Source organism: Chelonoidis abingdonii, chromosome 2 (assembly GCF_003597395.2).
Source record: "Chelonoidis abingdonii isolate Lonesome George chromosome 2, CheloAbing_2.0, whole genome shotgun sequence".
Classification (NCBI taxonomy): Eukaryota; Metazoa; Chordata; order Testudines; family Testudinidae; genus Chelonoidis; species Chelonoidis abingdonii.
In genome coordinates, this window is record NC_133770.1 from 17,806,410 (window position 1) to 17,828,516 (window position 22,107).

Genomic DNA, 22,107 nt, shown 5'->3' on the forward strand with positions numbered 1-22,107 from the left:
CTCCTAAGTGGAAACACCCCAGAAGAGCAAGATTACACCCCTCATTCTTACGCTAGACAAATTCTAATGTGGCATTTTCCTATTAGGCATCAAATACTACTCAAGGAAAGTCCTTAATACTTAAGCACCTTTATAAAACAAATCCTTATCTAGAGCGAGTTAGCAATGGCTCCAGGGTGAAAATAAACTGAACAGAGCTTACTATTAGACTTCTCTCTGTGGCCAGCTCTGGTCCTATGGTTTCACTGCAATTAAAAACAGAAAAAAAAAAGCAAGCTATCTTCCCATGTGTTCTAAAATTGACCGTTTTTCTCTCTCTTCTACTTTTTTTATTTTTTTTTCGTGTGTAGATTAAATTGAATGTGTGTTAAGTCTTAGCTTGGAAACTGCCAAGTTGCTTTGGTCAGCTGCTTCAGGTCAGAGCCAAAGGCTTTTCACCACTTGTCACTTCACTTGGCCGTTTTGGATTGGAGATGAAAACTAAAGCCAAGCAAAAAGGAAAAGTGACCTACCTGCATTTCTGGGTTCCTGGATGAACACAGTTATATTGGTACCTTGTGGACTTCATTCCTCAGGTGCATTTGTTTTTGTTTATTTAAATTCAAATAATAAAGATGCCTATCTAAGGCTCTAAGCTCTCTCACATAATTAATTACACAATCCATTCAATTGAATTAAATCTCAACAGCATTAAAATCAGTTCCACTGGAACTGGGCCAACTACCTGCCTTAATCATCAGCTGGGAAGCATACCCTCAGCCATCTCCAGAGACCATATCAAACAGATGTTTTTTGTAGCATGCCCAAATAGTCACTGAACAGGGGATATTTCAGACCAAAGGAGGGTAAGAGAGGTTGGAGTGGGAGGAGGGAGGGAGAACAAGTTCCAGAGTCCCAGAGCCCTCATGGAGAATGTCCTACCAGCTGTCCCTCTCTTTTGTAACATGAGGGATCCAGCACAGGTAACTCTGTTAACTGCAGCAGTGGCAGTATGGCCTGGCAAGAGAGAGAACCCCTCATGGAGGCCGATCCCAGGCCATTTAGGGCTTTATAGGTCACAATCAACACTTTGAATTCCACCAATGGGCAGCAAGTGCATACCCTGGAGCTCTGGGGTCATGTGATCGCAGTATGATGCCCTGCTCAGTTACTGAGCTGCTGCATACTACCCCAGCTTCAGTCTCTGAATGGTTTAATGGCTGTGACAGTCTGTACCCTACATTCACCCCTTTTACACTACTATGATAAATCTCGTATAAAGTATACTTTGTAATATCATTTGAAAACTTGTAATTTGCTGATCATATGTCCTGGTAAAATATGTGTGGCAACACTGCATGTAAAGTTATAAGATTCCACTGTATGGTATTACTAAGACATGTCCCAAGTCTGGGGGAAGCAGCCACAAACCATTCCCCACAGACAAAAGGCTAGCCAACGCCTCAACTAGGTGTCAGTAAAAGCAAATAGACCATCGCCTGGTTAAATGGCCATTTTTTGGCAGGAAAGAGGATGTGGGTGAAAATCTGTATCTTCACAAAGAAAGAGGAGGGGGTTCCCATCCACACAGACTTTATGTCTTCTGAACCTGAGCTGGAGATGATTCTTGGAGAAAGAACTATGAAAGGATTGAGTAGGCACCCCAAATAATTCCTCCTTATCTCTCTACCCACAGAACCCGCAACACCTGAAGAACAGAGGAAACAACTTTGGATTGGGGGAGAGTCCTGACTGAAAGGAATTCAACCAGTAAGACTATTGTAACTTGTGGTGAGAGAGACCTCTGCTTTGAATTCACTTAATTTGTTAAGTTAAGTATTAGTTGTTTTTTACTTTTATTTTCTGTAACCAATTCTGACTTAGATTTTAAATGATTACCAGTAATGAGGCATCAATCTTTTGTAATTAGTAAACTTGTTTTATTTTTATCTAAACCAGTGTGTTTGCATTGAAGTGTTTGGGAAGTTCCCTTTGGAAAAACAGGATTTGTACATATCATTTTCTATTAATAAAATAACAGACTTTATATGAACTTGTATTGTCCAGGAAAGAGCTGGGCAGTACAAAACGTACTTTTCTGGGGAGAAGTCTGAGGCTGGGAATTTCTTGGTGTTGCTCTGCAGTGTAATTCATGGGTGGCTGGCTACAGCACTCATACACCATAAATGGGAGCAACTTACTTGCTGGAAGCTATCTGAGAGGAGACCAGGAGTGATAAATCTCACAGGGAAGCAGTGTAAAAGGCATCCCAGGTTGGAGAACTGAGGGGACATAGCTATTCATCAGACCAGATTGTATGCTGGCACAGTGGCCCCAGGTAGAGTGCACTGCAATAGCCTGGTCTTGCAAAAACAGGGATAACAGTGGCAAGGTCTGCATCCAAAATGAAAGGTTGCAACCACTTACTAAGATGCAGATGAGGAAAAGATCACTGAGTCACTGCTGTAATATGATCCTCAAACAGAAGCTGGGAGTCTAAAATAACCCTAAATTGTTAACACTAACAACTAATGGCAGTGATACTCCTTGATATTACCTCCACCACCGCATCTGGCTGCTTCCCCCAACCCATCATCACCACCTCAGTCTTGTCTGAGTTGAGCTTCAGCCACCTTGCTCTCATCTATGTCCCAATTTCAACCAGATTACGGGCTGAAGCACTGAACCCATCATCTAAGTCAATGAGACAGAAACCTACAGATCAGTGTCATCAGCATACTGAAAACACCAAACCCTATGGGGCTCCTTATTAACCCTTCTAAGGATCCCATGTAGATGTTGAACAGAAGACATAACACAGTGGCAACTTGCGGTACCCCATCCTTGAGAACTCTTCAGGAAGACAAGCAATTGCACACAATTACCCATTAAGATCTGTTGTAATAATAGGGGTTTCTGAGAGTAAAGAACAAGGCCACTGATCAAAGGCAGCTGATGTGGATCTAATACCACCGGCATTGTCTTCATCCCTGACAAGAAGGAGATCAGCCACCAGTGAGACAGTTCAGATTTACCAGACTATCTACCATCTGAAATAAATCTGCTGTTTAAGATTTTGCAGATGCAATCGTGGAGGGAAAGAACTGTTTCTTGGCCGCACACACAGCCATAGCACAAGAGTTTATAAAAAATCTTTATGCTGAAACCAATCAGGCTAGGCACGGGACTTCCATCACTGGCACTCCAGCCATCTCATGGTGTATAAGAAGAGGAATATGCCCAAGTCATAGTTCTGACTCACTGAAATCTCAACAGCAGGATAGATACATCTGCTGACTTGGTATTCCTATAGACCTATAGTGGCTGCTGATAATTATTCTTATGTTTACAGAAGTTTAAACTAAGCCTACCTGATTCTCTGTTGCTCAGAATGTACTCTTTGAAACATTTTTGTTTTGGAGTGAACTTTTTCACATTTTGTCTCAGATTAAACAATTTTTGTTTTGTTTTGTTTTAAAGTTCCTGGGCTCTCAGGCTTTGTGTCCTGAAATGGATTGAGACTTCCAGAGTCCAGAAAATCAGAAAGAAGCGCATGAGGAATGAGTCTTCTAACCCCTCTTCCTGGGTAACAGGTCTCCAAGGCCCTCTGGTTGGTAAGGTACCAAGGAATAAGCACTGGCTACATGGTCATAGAGGAGAGTGGATGCAAAAGCTGCTCCCTGGCTGTTATTTTGGAGATACTAGGGTTATTCATGTAACACTGCACCATGCCTCTGTGAAATGCACATATATTAATGGGGAATGAGAGAACATACTTTAATAATTAAAAAACTAGGTATCTGTACCAGCAGGAGTAAAGCATGGAATTGTGTGGCTTTATATTTTCCCCTATCATTTCCTATTTTGTTTTTCCTCCCAAGCTTTAAAAAACAGAAAATTAAATGCATAACACAACATTAAGGCAGCACTAAGGCTGCACAGTTCAAAACTTCTACCCCATTGGCTTAATATATTAGTGCTTATGACCTCAATCCTGCAAGCAGATGCACCAACATGGAGCTTTGTTTGCATCCATGGAGAGTTTCAGTAGAACTCCTCATGGGTAAAAAGGTCTCTGCGAGTGCATCTACTTGCAGAGTTGGGACTTATACAATGTTGACTAGAAAACATGCAGTGGGGACTGTGATAACATTACTCTAAGGTTCCTAATCTTTGCATTCCTTGATTCTTGTGATTTTAATTGTGCAACATGAAAGTTGTACCTTTTGGAGTTTAACTACCATTTTCAATGGGCAACAAGACAACTAAGTAATTTTCTCTTTTGCAAAGGTAAAAGTTATAATTGATGCCCATTCTGTGCACATTCAAAACCGCCAGAAATACATGGGTAAAAAATTATTGGGTAACAGTACAAAAACTATTTACAGTATGGATCAGACAAGCTATGAGTCACAAAATAACCATACAGCGTAATACTAAGTGTTAAAATACATAATGGAGAGGGATAAGATACTGCTTAACACATAGCATATACCTATGAGACATTGAGAAAAAGAATTCTTGAAGTAGTAGGACAGTTGGGAAAATGAAAGATTGCTCCTTTGAGCGAAGCTGGCCTTTCAGCAGCACTTTGTGGCGCTCCAGCCATGATCAAGACTCACTATCCATGAAGTTAAAATAACATTCCCAGTTTAGCTTTTGCAGTAGAAAGTGAGAGTCAAACTTTTGGCTATAAACTGCACCCTGAAAGAGCATTCAGGCTCATGGGGGACAATATAAAGCAAAAAGAATCCCCAAAAGTCTGAGGAGTCCGGGAACCTAAAATAATCAATACTAAAAATTAGACAATAATAACTTGAAAATAAATATTCACCAGTACAAAGAACAGGTTTTAAATGCTGTCTTTCCAATTAGTCTACCTTAGCCTTCCATCATGAAGGATTTGTCTTCCTAAAACAGGATACACTTTCTACCCTGTTTCTAAGTGTTTTGAAAACATGCAAATTAAAATCAAGGAGTCTTATTAGACCATGTATAAGGCAAGTCAGTGGAAGGCCTGCAGCCGTGTATTAGTGACTCCAGAATAAACACCCAATTGTGGCTTATTACCTAATATAATGTTAAGTAGTCTTGTAATATTAAATTAAAGAATGTTAGAAAGTGTGTATGTTAAAAATGAAAACACGAAAGTATGGGAAAACTCCTACAACAACAAAACCAAACACGACTGAATTATTACTAACTTTAGCTTGGTATACCTTGAGCTCCTAGTTTTGCTTGAGCTGGAGTAGAGGCTGAACTAAGCAGTGGGTCAGAAGATGGATCCAGAAAATTTGTGGTCTGATCAGTTTTACATGACATCAGAAGTGATTCTTCAGATACATTTTCTAGGCTCATCTTACTTTGTCTACTGGTATCTAGAAGATCTTTTCCAAAGAAAGCTTCCTATAATGAAGACAAACATACATTAAAGTCAGTTTATTTAGGAAAATTTGTATATCTATCTGTCTACATGAGAAAGTTTTAGTATTTATACCAATATAATTATATAGCATCTGTATGGACACTGTTATATCGGTATAAGAGTGTCCACCCTGGAAGGGTGAGGGGAGGCGTGTGTGTGTCACTGGTGGAGGGTGGTAGTGATTACACTGGTACAACCACATCAGTTTAAATTCACATCTTAGGTTATATAGGAAAAAAACAAACCAAAAACTTTCCTTAGGTACCAACACAGTCCTGTGGTATCTGAGCACAACACAATCTTTCAAGGATTTATCCTCACACAAATATCACTGTGAGGCAAGGAAATGACTTGACCAAAGCCACACAAAAGTTCTATGGAAGAGTAAGGAACTGAACTTGGGTCTCTGAGTCCCAGGCTAGTGTTCTAACCACTGACCATCCATCTTTCCTGAATGGTTATCAATTAGCAGAAATCACCACATCGTGCAGCTGCAACACCACAAAATGTTCATTTTCATTAGCAGACTTACATACACTGTGTAATAGCTGTCATTCACTTGCAGCTGACTCATGAAAAGTACATCAGGAACCCACTGACTGGTCAATAGGCTAAACAAACTTCAAACCAACTTGTCAGTTACAGTATTTTTAATTTATTTATCGCCACTTTCTCATTTGGCCCTAGAAACCCATATCATTTTAAGTTCAAATTGTTAGAAATGTAATTAAAATTACTTTTAAATTTCAGTTATTCTCTGCTTTAATGTAGTCAGAACCCACACACAAGAGCTAAAGAACTATTCTATGTTTCAACAGAATTGAAGTAAGTAAAAAAAAATAAAAAATAAGATCCCTGTAAGTAAGAGGAAGTCTTAATTCATGGATTTTTTCCCCTCTCCCCCCTCTCTGAACACAGTATTTTTTTCTCATCAAATAATAGTCTGTGATCTTTCTATAAAGAAAAATGTAATAATATCAAGGAGAAATGACAAGATCTGACTCAGGCTTTTTGCAATATATGCAAGTATGCAAATTGAAGGTCTAGTGTTTCCGTGTGCTGGGAGGAAAAACTATGTGTTATTGCTCAATAGCAAGCTAGGGACTGGAAAATGGAGAGATAGTTGCCCAAGCCTGTGAACGCCTTGTATGCAATGAGACAGCATTTTCTGTCTGTCTGCATGTAACTCAACAACTTTTAAATTAAATACTGCATCCTACCAATTCCAAAGTTTCACAAGGCATATTATAGGCATCAATGGCCAGAATCCTTTTGATGGGAAAATCAGAGGAAAACTGTTTGGGACAGTTAGAGCTTCCAAGTACCTCTGCAATTGTCTAAAGATCAGTCAACTAGTTGATGGCACCCATTAACACCTTCTCATCTCTGTCTACCATTCTAATAGAGTGTAACACGTTCACACCCTGAATGACTTATCTCTCAGACTATACCCTTGAATGAACTCACACAGAAAAATGATAAAAGACAAAAACACCATATTCCCTGTGGGTGAACACTTTTTACAAAGCCATCACTCTATATCTGACCTCTCAGATCTCATCTTCAAAGAAAGATGCATAACACCTTCAACGGACAAGCCTCCGAACGTAAATTCAAACTTTTCTAGACCCTAAAAATCATTAATAGAGACACTGGATTTATGGTTTATTACAACAATCTATAACCCACGAACCCCCTTCCGCCCATGTCTTTCCCCCCTATGACTGGAGAGGTGTTAATGGGCCACTTCACTTTGAATGGTCCCTTGAAATATGGGTTAGCTACTTACGTTAAACAATCCATTCCACCTTGCATTTAGCTATGACACTCCAAGTACATTCCCAGACTTGAAGAAGAGCTCTATGTAAGCTTGAAAGCTTCTCTCTCTCTCTCCCCCCCCAACAGAAGTTGGTCCATTAAAAAGATATTACTTCTTTCTTATCACCCAGACAGAAAGAATAATGAGGGGTGGAGGGGGAAGAGGAAGGAAGGGCATGGGGCAAAAGGGGCTTGAACATAGCTCATGGCATGGGGAGGGGAAGATTGGGGGACCCTGGCATGGGGGCAGAAGGGGTGGGTGCAACATACAGAACCCCTACCAGGAGGGAAAGGTGGAAGGGGGAAGCACACAGAGCTGCTGGAATGAGGTGTGTGGAAGAGGAGACCCTCGCATGTGGCAGAGTGGACAATGGGGGATACAGAGATGTCCAGGCATGAGGAAGGGGTGGGAGAAGTTGCACAGAGTCTTTAAAATAGAGGGAGATGGGAAGGTGGTACACAGGGAGCTTGTGGGAGCAGGAATGAAGGAATGCAGGGAGTCCCCAGTGTGTGTAATAATCTCACTACAGAAACTACAAAGAATAGCTTTTATTATATATTCCTTATGCAAAAGCCACATCAACTGAGTGATAAATTAGATATCAGAAAGCAAACATTTATACTTTAAATATATTAACAGTTTATTCAACACATGCACACATTAGTTTTAAATAGCACATAATGGATAGCAACGACTGTACCTGCAAGTATGCAGGGAAGGTTTCTTCAAGTTTATTTTTCTTTTTCCTGTAACGCTTTTTTATTTTCTCAGTATTTTCAGAAATAGGAGTAGACTCATCAACTGGTGTATCTGGCAGCTGTTCAGTCCAACCTAAAAACAACATTCATGTACAAATACATTAAAATTCTCTTTATCTCTCTGACCCACTATACACATCCAATGTTTATTATTTAAGAGGGACAATATGTACTATGCAACCTAATTCTCTGAAGTACAGTTCTACTCTGAAAAGGATCTCTGTAAAAATGGTATTGTGGGGTTGGTTACATGTTTGTCATCTCTCAATTTTCATACTGAATTTGATGATTCCAAATGAAATATGATTAAAGCTGAGAAGTAATAATTCTGTTAGTGACCTTGCCTACACTTGTGGTGGAGAGTAGGGTGCATGTAGTTATATGCTGCATCCACACTCACTGTGGTGTGTAGCTACATGTGGCAGTGAAAGGCTCTGGCAGGGAGGAGGCTGCAGGCTTTGGATCCGGGGATCCTTTGCTCACTGCTTCTCCCTGCCCGAGCCTTTCCTACTTGCCAGAGTTTTTCCACTGTGGTGCAGAAAGGCTCCAGCAGCTGGGAGGCAGTGGGACTCTATACTGCTAAAAATAGCAGGATAGATAGGGAGAGTCATTTCTTGGGCATGTAGACAGCCATGCAGGCTACATACTCTGGGGTTCAGGCATGTAGAGCACTCTAGTCTATTCACACAAGCAGTGCCTCACCAGCTATACTGCTATTTATATGCAGGCTGGCTGGGCATGCAGAGTCTGCACTCTATATACCACCATAAGTGTAGACCTACCAAATGATGCATAAGCCAGAAAAGTAGCCAGCTCAGTTCTCCTAGTTGTGCTAATTTGGCAATGGTAACACAGTAAGAAATCAAGCAGTGCTGACCTGGAATGCATGCAGGGAACAGGTCCATTGCAAAAGGAGGTGCCATTTTTACACAGTCACTTTTCTGACCATAACCTTACATAGATCTTAGAAAAAGAAGAGACTTCCTCTTGGGGTATGTCTACAAAGCAAAATAAAAAACAGGCCTGGCCTGTGCCAGATGACTAGGGCTCACGGGGCTTGGGCTGCTTCACTGCTGCGTAGACTTCTGGGTAGGACCCTGTGAGGTGGGAGAGTCTCAAATCCCAGGCTCCAGCCCGACCCTGGAAGTCTACACAGCAATGTAAAACCCCACAGCCCAAGCCCCACAAGCCCGAGTTGGCTGGCATGGGCTTTCCTTTGCTTTGTAGACATCTCCTTAGACCAGCCTCCTACACAAGAATAGAAGTAGTTGTATCCCATTCCACAAAGGGGTTTATCCATTAGTGTGCTTCCATAATTTGTTGGAAATAAAGTGTACTAATGCTTCCTTTCTCTGCTAACTGTTCCAGAATTCTGTGGTGAAATTTGTGGAATCAGGTCCAGATAATTTACGTGCCTATTATTCTGAAGCGCTTGTTCTCTTGCCTCTTATCTATCTCTAGGGCAGGCTTTTCCCTGTAATCTATGCTACTTAATTTATTTTTTGAATACCTTCGTAGCTCTGTGTTGAAGTCTCTACTAAAAACACACTGAGGACCTTGAAGCAATCAAAATATTTTCTGAATAATTCAGCTATTGTATTCAAAAGAGGCAATAATTATTTTTGTAACAAACACAAAAGATTTTTCTGCAAAACACTGCAGAATAACAAATCCCCCATCAAATTGTTTATTTAGACAAAGAAGTAGAGTCACTGCAACTAATTGAAGTACTTTTAAAAAGAATGTTTTGCACTTGTGAAGTGCCCAGCTTAATTGCAGGAAGTTACTTAGGAAAAATCACTAAACCAACTACATTGTTAGGTAAGAAAATGTGTTATACTGTACTGTAGATGCACTGCTAACAAAACCGCTACGGCCAAATTCTGTAGTTATGTTTTACTGTTGCACAGTCGTGGTTTATGGATTTTATGACAAATTTTGAACTCTTAAGATAACGACATGAGAGAGAGGGTCTCGGAAGTCAATAAGAAGAGTCTATCCTATGAGTGAGCTTACCAGCCAAGGAAGTGACCAGAAGTTATTCTGCCAATCCCCCGGGGACCTTCTCTCCCATTCGTATGGACTTGCCAATTATCACCACTGTTTTTATGCCATTTCTCTGCAGTTTAGTTGTCTAAATTCTGTATTCCCCAATTCCGTAGTGCCTGAATTATTCTGCTTCTCTCTTTCTTCTCTTCCACTGCTATGGATCTTTATCCTCCTCTGTTTTATATTCCTCTTACACTGAATTGCCTCTCTGTGTTTTTGTATGGTCTCTGCCTCTTTGTATTCTCTCTCTTTCCTTTCCTGTTCTTGTTTAACTCTCCACGCCTTGTGCTGTTCTGCTGTACTGCTTACTCTGAGCAGACTGAAATGTACTATTACCCTGATCTCAAAATTGCTTTAGAGTATGTTTTTGCTGCCAGCACACAAGAGGGAATGAAACAGGAGAATGCACCAAATGACAACCCAGGGGATCAACATTGGAGACTAAGGCCAGGTCTGCACTACATGCTTACTTTGGTATAACTATGTTGTTCAAAAGTGAAAAATCCACACCCCTGAGCGATGTAGTTATACCGACCTTAGGCCCCCTGTGTAGAAAGCACTATGTCGTCTGGAGGAGCTCTCCCACTGATATAGTTACTGACTCTTGCGGAGAGTTGTCTCCCATCAGCTTTGAGCTTCTTCACCAGAAGCACTGCAGCTGCGCTGATGCAAGTTTGTAGTGCAGACCTTCCCTAAGGGCCACTCTCAGCTGGTATAAACCTGCATGACACCACTGATCTTAATTCAGCTATGCCGATTTAAACTAGCTGAGGATCTGTCTCAGTATTCGAAAACTACTTGTTAGGAAAAATCAAATGTGCATCACACACATAAACATCCACCCACGTCATTATCAGATATGCGTTACTCAGAATCATAGGGTTAGGACCGACCTCAAGGGTCATCTAGTCTAACCCCCTGCTGAGATGCAGGATTTGCTGCATCTAAACAGATGGTTACCCAGCCTCCCTTTGAAAACATCCAGTGAAGGAGTTTCTACAATCTCCCTAGGCAGTCAACCAAAAATTTCAGTTGCTTCTTTTGCAACAGCATCATATTGCTCTCACTTTGAGGTTGTGATCTATCACCATTCCCAGGTCCTCCTAGGCTGCCAAGTCAGTTTTCCCGCATTCTGTATTTATGCATTTGTTTTTTCTTTCACTTGTCTTTATTGAATTTCATTTCATTTTGTTGTCTATAGCCCCGTTCTCCAATTTTTCAAGATCCCTCTGAGTTTTAGCTTTATGCTCCAAAGTGTTGGCAAACCCTCCCCCCAAGCTTTCTCTCATCTGTAAATTTGATCAGTATGCTCTCTATTCCTACATCCAGGTCATTAACAGAGACGTTAAACAACACCAGACACAGCCCGCATTTCTCCAATTTACTTATCAGAATGTCATGTGGGACTAAAGCCTTGCTGAAGTCCATCCTTCTTTTCCACCCCCGTTCTTGGCATATCCTCACTTTTGTTTTTGGTAAGTTCATCACTTAGACCACGTCTATACTAAAAAGTTAGGTCAACCCAGCTACGTTGCTCAGGGGTGTGAAAAATCCACCCCCCTGTATAATGTAGGAATGCCGACCTAGTCTCCGGTGCAGACAGTCTAGTTACCACATCTTGGGGAAGTGGATTAACTACAGCGCCGGGAGAACCCTGCCATTGCTGTAGTGAGTGGCTACACTGAAGTGGTACAGCGGTGCAGCTGCAGCTGTGCCACTGTAGTGCTTCTATTAAGGCCATAGTCTTAAGGCTAGTCTACACTGGCAACATTTTAACGTGGCTTGTGTAGTCGCGGCAGAGCGCTGAGAGAACTGTCTCCTAGCACTTTAAAAAAGCCACCTCCATGAGGGGAATAGCTCCCAGAGCCGGAGCACTGTCTACCCTGGCACTTTATAGCGCTGAAACTTGCTGCACTCAGGGGGTGTTTTTTCACACCCCTGAGTGAGGAAGTTGCAGCACTGTTAAGCGCCAGGGTAGACAAGCTCTGAGGATCAGGTTCTAATAATCAGTTTGTAGAAGTTTAGCACCTGTGCTCCACAAGCAGTCACACTGACTTCAGTTCAAGGGCTATATTATATATGGTTTAATACTTAAGAGTCAGTGGTTCGTAACCTTTCCAGACTACTGTACGCCTTCCAGGAGTCTGATTTGTCAAGTTTCACCTCACTTGAAGACTACTTGCTTTACAAAATCAGACATAAAAATACAAAGGTGTCACAGCACACTATTACTGAAAAATTGCTTACTTCCTTTTTTTTTTTACCACATAATTATAAAACAAATTAACTGGAATATAAATATTGTACTTACATTTCTGTGTCTAGTACATACAGCAGTATAAACAAGTCAGTGGCTCTATTAAATTTTAGTTTGTACTGACTTTACTAGTGCTTTTTATGTAGCCTGTTGTAAAACTCAGCAAATATCTAGATGAGCTGATGTACCCCTGGAAGACCTGTGTCTACCCGTGGTTGAGAATTACTGGACTAGATTATACAGCCCTTTCTCACATTAGTGAAAAGTGACTCAAGTTCTACAGCCCATGTATTTATACATTTATACAAAAAATCCACCCTCAGAAAAGAAGGTATCCCAACCACAGAAAGGGTCTGGAAAAGTGTTTATGATATGCAAACAGATGCAAATACCATACTTTCTTATAACCATATCAGATATAACTGTTAAATGAATAAAACTAGGATAATTAACCCCCTTCCACACACACTTCTTGTTTTAGGGCCTCATTTATTCTCATGGTATAATCGGTTTTTTGATTAGCCAGGTTGTTGAGTGCCCTTTGTCAGGTACTGCTGAAAAGGCGGGAAAAAGTAACCTATCAAACTACAGAAGTGCCACCTGTATGCAGTTAGCACCTCATCAGGTGTTAAAGCAATGTCTGAAGGTTATAAAAGAGGAGCCCATATGCTACAGCAGGGGTCCACAACCTTTCAGAAGCGGTGTGCCGAATCTTCATTTATTCACTCTAATTTTAAGATTTTGCGTGCCAGTAATACATTTTAATGTTTTTAGATCTCTTTCTATAAGTCTATAATATATAACTAAACTATTGTATGTAAAGTAAATAAGATTTTTAAAATGTTTAAGAAACTTTATTTAAAATTAAAATGCAGAGCCCCCCAGACCAGTGGCCAGGACCCAGGCAGTGTGCCACTGAAAATCAGCTTGCGTGCCGCCTTCGGCACACGTGCCATAGGTTGCCTACCCCTGTGCTACAGTATGTTAGGAACAGGCAAAGGAAGTTTTTTTTTTACAGCAGGTTGAGCAGACATTCTATTCCAAACTAAAAGAATATTTACAAAGCAGACACTCATGGTATAGCTACATTGCTTAGGAGTGTGAAAAATCCACACCCCCCGAGTGACGTAGCTATTCCGACCTAATCCCCGGGGCAGACCAGTGCTCGGTTGATGGAAGAGGTGGATTACCAATGCCAATGGGAGAAGCCCTCCTATTGGTGGTAGGTAGCATTTACATCGAAGCACTACAGCAGCGCAGCTGACTACTGCAGCGTTTTACATGTAGACATACCCTTACGTGTAATACAAATGTTATACAAACAAATGGAACCATTTCTAAGTCGGGGGTCCAAGCTATAGCAGTAGGTCAGTAGCTGAGCTGGGAATGGAACCTAGGTCTCCTGAGTCCCAGCACAGTGCCCACTCTACTAGAGCACACTGTTTCTCTTAGCTGTGTCTTAGTAACCTGAAACATGTTGTTAGTGTTTCAGGACATTTCGAGTTCTGTCTCTTTGTGAATTTTAGACACTGCTGTAAATACAAATGAATTAGTATAGCCACCAAATTCATAAAATGAGGTGACAAACAATAATAATGTAACCATTTTTCCACTGCAATAATCTCCTGAAAGCAGCAGATAAAAAAATAGTTCCATCTTTTTTCTAAATTAAGCATTGGCAATAATTTACAAACAAATAAATGTTAGTACATACCATCTTCTCTGCTAGGCAACTGCTCAGAAACAGAACCGGAAGAATCTTTCCTGGAGAGAGATCTCTTAGTTTTACCCTGCCCTGTACGACTTCTCTGGCGTACCATGAATCCTCCAATACCTATCAAAGAAACAAAAATACAACAAGCAGATGCAGATTACATTTCCAGATAAAAATGGAAACAAAGAAAAAGCCATTAAGGATTAGATATTTTTTGGTTGCCCACATACAAGGACTTCTTTGAAACACAGAAATAATTTTCCTTAAGACCTAGTTTACACACAGTTTGTATGGACATAGCTACATTGGTTATGGGTGTGAATTTTTTATTGACATACTAGTACAACTCGTAAGTGTGGACACGGTTAAATTGGTATAAAATGTGTCTTTTACTGGTCTGGATTATTCTCGTTCCTATATGGCTAAACATAAGGTATATCAATATAAGCACATTGATACTGGTACTGGTGATGATGTGTAGCTATGTTTTTCGGGTAAGCATAAGTGAGGGTTAGCGAATGTGTGTGTTATGCTGGGAGCGTTGTATTGATTTATGTGAGGGTTGTTTTCTGCTGGGAGGCCTGTGCTGATTTGCGTGAGGCTTGTGTTGTGTTAGAAGATTTGTGTGGGTGGCAAAATGAGGGCTGTGTGCTGCAATGAGGGGTAATGTATATTTGGGGTTCTTGTCTAAGTGGTTTTGAAGAACTGTGTCAGTTGAACAAAGTAATCCATCATCTGTGCAGTGTCCCTCAGACAACCATAAAACTGCTGCATGCAAATTAGCTGTAGAGTAAGGAGGGCCAATGGCTGAGTTACCTCTGATATCACAATTGTCTAGGACTCTCAGCACAGAACCCTTACTGTAGCCAAAAGATTGTGTTATCACAAGGATGCAATTTGTAAAGTCAATCATAGACGCTGACTTCCCCTCTTTACCGTGGGTTCTTGATCTCCACTCTAACCCCGGCCCTGCCCCGCCTCTTCCCCAAAGGCCCCATCCCAACTCCATCCCCTCCCTGCCCCTATTCCAACCCCTTCCCTGCCTCTTCCCCACTTCCTCTCCTGAGCGCGTCAAGTTCCCGCTCCTCCCTCCCCTCCCAGAGCGTGCTAATACCACCAATTTATCAGTGGCTGGGTGGGAAACGCTGGAAGGTAGAGGAGGAGCAGGGATGAGGAGGAGGTAGGGCGGGGGGGGAGTGAGGGGAGCTTGCCTGCCGGTGGGTAGAGAGCACCCACTAATTTTTCTCCATGGGTGCTCCAGCCCCAGAGCACTCACGGAGTAGGCACCTATGAAGTCAGTATGGTCGAGAACTTAAAAATTGGATGGTAAGAGACTGAAAATGCCAGTGATGACTGAACCTGGTGATATTCTAAACAAAAATTGCTCTCAACATGCTGTTTCCATCTTGTACCATCCCCCACCCTTATTTAAAACTTCAGGGAAATATTTTTGTGCCAATTGTCCAATCAGTTTGTTTGTTTGTTTGTTTTTTAACTATGAAGACTATCAATAAATGCAAGGTGATTCATTCACCCAACAACTGACAACTGAACTGTGTAGAGTCTGAATCATCTTCAGACTGTATGAAAGGTACCCTTATCACTAGGGCCCTCCCTACCTAATTCACAGTCCATTTTCATAAATTTCATGGGGCTAGCATTAAAAAAAAATCTAGAATTTTATGGTTTCAGATAGTTAAATCTTAAATTTCAAGGTGTTGTAACAAAGCATGAACATGTATTTAAAAATAGCAAAATATACACATATAAAGCCCTTAACTCATCATTTCTCAACCCAAGTGGGGATCACAAGACTATTGTAGGGAGGATTGCAGTATTGCCACCCTTACTTCTGAGCTGCTTTCAGAGCTTGGCAGCTGGACAGCAGCTGTCCAGGCACCCAGCTCTGAAGGCAGTGCCATCACCAGCAGCAGCGCAGAAATAAGAGTGGCAATACACTTTACCTCTGTGCCACCTTTACCTCTGTACTGCTGCTGGTGGCGGCGCTGCCTTCAGAGCAGGGCGCCTAGCCAGCAGCTGCCTCTCCAGCTGCCCAGCTCTGAATGCAGCGCAGAAGTAAGAGAGGCAATATCCTCCATACAATAGCCTTGCAGTCTCCTTTGGATCAGGACCCACAGTTTGAGAAACACCATGTACTTTTGTATACTTTTACCCTCTAGTATAGTATAGAGTAAAAGTACACAAAAAGCTACATTTCATGGGGAAGACCAGATTTCATGTTACACAATGTGTTTTTCATGACCAAGAATTTGGAAGGGCCCTGCTTATCACACACTTCAGAAAACAGGTAGTAGATACCTACAAAAGTATTCTCTTTAAAGAAGCAAAAAGCCTCACGCACATACTTCACTGAGCCATAGATACACATTTTTATACAATACAGCATATACGTATGTTTAACCTACAACATATGCATCCAATTAGAAAAGCACAGTGCTTTCTTTTCTCAAGTTAAATTATCCATAACTGGCTGCAAATCTGAATTGTGAACCAGTATTTGCAGCATAAGGGCAGAACTGTTGCTGTGCAGCAACCTGGGAAAGCCTACCTGGATAATCAGACTGTAAATTATTTTTAACCATAATAGAAGAAACTACTACATTGCACAATGAGGAATGAACCACCCAAAGAAGCCTTTCCTACACATGCTGTTTAGTCTTTCTATTTCTAAATTAATAGATTATTTACATAGTAGAAAACTTAAATGTGACAAACAAATTGGTCTACATTATGTACCCTACCAGGTCTGTATGGCTTTCTCTTTCTCTTTTTGACCCCATCAGCTCCTTCTGTCACCTTAGTATCATCATCCACAGTTTCCCGTTCTGGGCTGGAATCTGATTTTCCATCACAGTCCATAAGGTCACCTTCTGGAGAAAAGACAGAATTATAAACTAAACCAAAAAGGAGGAGGACAATGCTTGCATATAGCCTATATAGAGTGGGATTTTCAAAAACATCTAAGGAGTTAGATTTTCCTTATGATAAACTGAGACTGCAAGGGGGTCTATAGAGGTAAAATGTTTCATCTACATGAATCTGTGATTCTGCATAGCTTTATTCTGTTGAGTTTCTTATACTTCCTTCATCACTGTAATATCGGAGGGCTCTCAAGTAGCGCTTTAAGTGATGTGACTAACATCTGTCATATGCAGTTTGTTTTCTCTCTCATCTTCTTCCCAAAGGGGTAATTATGTGTGCAATGTAGTGTTTTATTTAGGTAGGGTTCTATTTTGGGCTATTTTTCTTGTTTGTTTGTTAAATGTACACACTTCTCTCTGTTTCCATAGAGAAGGCAGGTCAAGAGAGTAAGCCTTGCACTTGGAGCAGAAGGGGGTGAGGTTTGTGGTGGTCCTCAGTTTTTTGAGAGTTCATTCCACAGTCTTGGGTCTGCCCCTGAGAAAGCTCTGTCTCCCACACAGACAAGCTTTACTCTAATGCTAGAAAGTTCCACTGCACCAGAAGAGCAGAGTTGTCACTCAAAGTTCTCATGACAGAGCTTCAGGTGATTTTGTAGATATCTTTGGCCCAGAACACTGAACACTTTGAAGATAATGACTGAGACCTTGAACTCGATTCAATAGTTTATGGGAGCCAGTCTAGAGAGCGGAGGACAAGTCTGATATGCTTGTGGTAGCCCGTGCTGCCGAGGACATGGGCTGCAGATGCATTAATTCAGTGTTAGTCATCCTAAAATGAGTGTCAATAAATGAGTGCTGATATCGCCCTGCCCCCATCTTCCTGTATCGTGTGCGTCATACAGGTCTTGACATTTTAAAAATATTTTTTTTAACAAAAAGATATCAGGAGTCAGGGACTAGATTTGTTTTCTCTCCTTGGCCATTTAGGTGCCTGGGAAGTTGTTGGAGAATCTGGAGAGGTCATTACTCACTAGCAAAACATTCTTTTCAGTCTGATATCCTGAATGCTGGGGGCAGTCCCATTAACAAAGGCTTAATGGAATAAGGACAGTAATGTGGTCAAAGGTGAGTGCTAAATGTATCTCTGGGGAGTGAGCTACATGTCCCTAGTTTCTTAATTATCAACCATTATTGTAAAGGGTGGGGAAGGTAAATGTTGTGCATGAGCTAGTTACATTTCATGGTAATTTTGCAAGGTTTCTTTAATACATGTGTACAACATTAAACACACATACACTGAAAAAGAAATACATAATTTTGAAGAAATACATCTCTGTGCAGTCTACTTATGCTGCTGAGTAATAAAGGCATCAGAGAGTCTCTCATTTCTAGCAACCACATGCCTTACTCCCAAAGGCTGAGCTCTTGACCAGACCTTCAAACTGGACAGGACTCCTTCTGAAGTCTATCAGCTCTACTTTTGGACTGGCTAGGCAGTCTCCATTGAGTAACATGTAGTGCTTTTCTCTACTCTTTAGAGGATGAACAAGTCCTCTCAGCAAAACTTCCAGCCCCAGCAAGGAACAAAGTTTTCTTAGGTACCCAAAAGATCCTCTGTACCCAATCATAAGCCGGTTCGATTATAAGCAGACCCCCCAAAGATGGATGAGTAAAAAGGGAAAGTTTTTATAACTCGTTCATAAGCCGACCCTATAATTCAGGGGTCAGCAAACTTTGGCTCCCAGTCATCAGGATAAGCCATTGGTGGTCCGAGATGGTTTGTTTACCTCAAGTGTCCGCAGGCACAGATGTAAATCTAAATAAACAAAGTGTCCCAGCATGCCAGCTGCTTACCCTGATGGGCTGGGACAGCAACTGATGGGGAAATTTTTGGGGGGGGGGAGGGGGAGCTGGGAGTCAGGGGAGTAACCTCTGTGATCACCCCCCACATGACCCCACCCCTAGCCCAGGATCCCCACACTCTCCCCATCCCATCCCTTCCCACCTTATCTGGGAAGGATCTCTCTGACCTGGCTGGAGCTGCTCCAGCAGGCTGGGCAGCGCGGCTGCAGCATGTTCCAGCGGGCTGGACTGGGTGGAGTGGCCACAACGTGCTCCGGCGCCTGTGCAGTGCGGCCACAACCTACTCTGGGGGTGGGGCCAAGTGGCACAGCTTCAGCCTGCCAGCCCCGGAGCTGCAGCTGTTTTGGAGCCTGGGGGGAGAGCAGCATGGCCAGAGGTGGAGAGGCTCCCTCTGTTGTGGAGAGGGGCTGTGTCTCACCTCTCCCTCTCTATACCCATTCATAAGCCGACTTCTGTCTCTGGTGCTTCTCTTTTTTACTATAAAAATAATCAACTTACGAACAACCATATACGCTATGTTCAGAGTGCTCTCTTAGTTCAAGGGTTTCCTAGTTTCTTTTCAAAGCAAAGGTCTACAAATATTATCTAAAGAGCTATCCTGAGGCTTTTAACACACCTAAATCCAGGCCAGTTTTCAAATACATTGAAACATTTTATCACAATCACTTAATGAAAAAAAATACAGCTGAGGGGATGAGAACTGAAATCAAAACAAAAAGTTAAATCCCCTATTCCACTGCCATACTATGTGCATTATATTACATATCTTGTTATCTTATCAAAAAGAAGATTGAGAGGTGACTTGATTACAGTGCCTTCACAGGGAGAAAATACAAGGCACTAAAGGTGTTTAATCTAGCTTTGGTTTGGTCCATTTTCTTGTTGGTACTATAACAGTGTGGCTCTGTAACAGATATCCCCAATTCTGTCAAACAGATTCCATCTTGGGTATATGTCTTTGGTGGGTCTAGACAAGAACCAATGTCCGGAAGCTAAATCCAGACAAATTTTGAACTGGTATTAAGATACAAAATTAAAAAAAAAACAGCCAGGATGATTAACCATTAGAACAAACTACTAATGGAAATGGTGGATTTTCTCTCGAAGTCTTCAAATCAAGACTGGATGTCTTTCTGGGAGATATGTTTTAATCAAACACAAACTGTTGGGCTCAAGAGGGACCACTGGGTGAATTTAAGGTCTTCTGATATACTGGAGGTCAGACTAGATGATATAATAGATCATAAGAAAGAAGATCCTGTCATGGATAGGTAACTGGTTAAAAGATACGAAACAGGGTAGGAATAAATGGTCACTTTTCAGAATAGAGAGGTAAATATTGGCACTTCCCAGTGGTCTGTACTAGGACCAGTCCAATTTAACGTATTCATAAATGATCTGGAAAAAGGGGTAAACAGTGAGGTGGCAAATTTTGCAAATGATACAAAACTACTCAAGATAGTTAAGTCCAAAGCAGACTATGAAGAGCTACAAAAGGATCTCACAAAACTGGGTGACTGGGCAACAAAATGGCAGATGAAATTCAGTGTTGATAAATGCAAAGTAATGCAGATTGGCAAACATAATCCCAACTATGCTTATAAAATGATGGGATTTAAATTAGCTGTTACCACTCAAGAAAGAGATCTTGGAGTCATTGTGGCCTTAAACTCTACGAATCTATTAATCACAAACAAAGCAAGAGAAAAGTGATCATTCCATCATTCAAAAGTAACAAACAAACAAAACAAACACATCATAAAAATACACATTTCTTCCAGCCAACAACAGATCATGATTAAGGATACACCAATCAAACAACTGCCATGCTACTTATATCAACACTTAACATGAGACCATACTAGAGTTAAATCACTCTATCTCAAGAACACTCTATATCTACAAAAAGCCTCTTATGACATTTAATCTGATTAACAGTAAGACAATGTTGCGTAAACAGAAAGCATTTCAGAGTGCGGTGAGGTGGGGTGTCTGCATTCCACTTTTAATAGATGCTTGTGTAATTTATTTCCTGACTTACACACTTGTATTTAGTTAGCCTTTCCTCAGGTTTAGGATTAACATGATAGTCCACAATACAGTTATCAGAATGTACAGTGGACTCTACTTAAACCAGATACATTTGGATAACTGTGTGATCCATTTTCCAATCCAACTCCTGTCCAGTCTGGGATTATGGAGTCAAACAAAAGCTCACTTGGCCAGGGAAGTAAAAGGATGTGTTGCTTCAGACTGGGGTCAACAACTTCTTCTCTGTCGGAAATGGCAATTCCATGCCCTCCCCAGACCCTCTTTGTGTCTAGAGAAGGATGAGTTGAGACCCCCCACCTCAAGAAATTCAACTGTCCCTGAGTACCCTCGTATGCCATCTCACCCTTACTTTTGAGCATCATATTTGAAAGAGCCCAAGAAGTCTAGATGTCTCTTTGTTAAGCCCTGGGGCTACAACTTTCTAAGAGCATTTGCTCTGGGTCTGAGAGTCTCAGAGTGCGCTGTGTACTCCCCATAGTGTGCAAAATTTTCAGTTGTAGTACTGGTGTTCTATGGAAGGGCAGCCAGACCTTCTGTTCTGCCCCTATTGTTAGTCTTAAAGACATGGTTTCTGTACGAGATAGATGACACATGAACAAAAGTAATAGGAAAGTCTATCTCCTTGAAATGGACAGCTATGAACACTGACAGTCATGTTTTGCAGTTAGTCCATCTTAACCATTTAGCACTTCGAGTGAAACAGAAGCACCTATATGAGTAGTAAACAATACATTTAAAATACGGCCATATGTACAAATATATGCATGAAATGCAATAAATATCAAACTGAAAATATGCTACATACTGACCATTACCTCTACTGTCATCCATCTCTCCATCTCTGGAATGCTCTGATTGGATATCTGGTGGTGTCTGTAGCACAGCTACACTGTTCTGGTTTATAATCTTCAATTTAAGCTTTGGTTTTGTCCGTTTTCTTCTTGGTACTGTAACAGTGAGGCTCTGTAACTGAGACATCCCCAATTCTGTCAAACAGACTCCATCTTGGGTATATGTCTTCGGTGGGTCTATACAAATTACATGAATCACAACAGGAATATAAAACTCTTTATACCTTGACTCAAGCCTTGGATGAATTATTTAAACACTACTTTAAAGAGTTAACCATACATATGTATGTCAAAGCAAGACACATTATAAGCACTAGAAAAGATGGTTACTCACTTTTGTAACTGTTGTTCTTCGAGATGTGTTGCTCATATCCATTCCAGTTAGGTGCGTGCGCGCCGCGTGCATGTTCGTCGGAGAAACTTTTACCCTAGCAACACTCGGCGGGTTGGCTGGGCGC

The 22,107-nt window shown here is 41.3% G+C and overlaps 1 protein-coding gene across 16 annotated transcripts in view; it reads right to left on the reverse strand.

Annotated features, from left to right (window-relative positions):
• Nucleotides 1-22,107, reverse strand: part of KMT2C (lysine methyltransferase 2C) — a 356,746-nt gene that overhangs the window by 70,031 nt on the left and 264,608 nt on the right. For 11 of the 16 annotated variants that reach the window (XM_075062190.1, XM_032767811.2, XM_032767809.2 and 8 more), the window contains 5 exons: nucleotides 21,608-21,826; nucleotides 16,764-16,892; nucleotides 14,002-14,121; nucleotides 7,924-8,054; nucleotides 5,199-5,385 (listed from right to left, as the gene is read on the reverse strand). In XM_075062190.1, the coding sequence (XP_074918291.1) occupies nucleotides 5,199-5,385; nucleotides 7,924-8,054; nucleotides 14,002-14,121; nucleotides 16,764-16,892; nucleotides 21,608-21,826 (786 nt within the window). The remainder of the gene's footprint in view (nucleotides 1-5,198; nucleotides 5,386-7,923; nucleotides 8,055-14,001; nucleotides 14,122-16,763; nucleotides 16,893-21,607; nucleotides 21,827-22,107) is intronic. The other 5 variants (XM_032767808.2, XM_032767813.2, XM_032767801.2 and 2 more) reach the window with 3 other exon arrangements.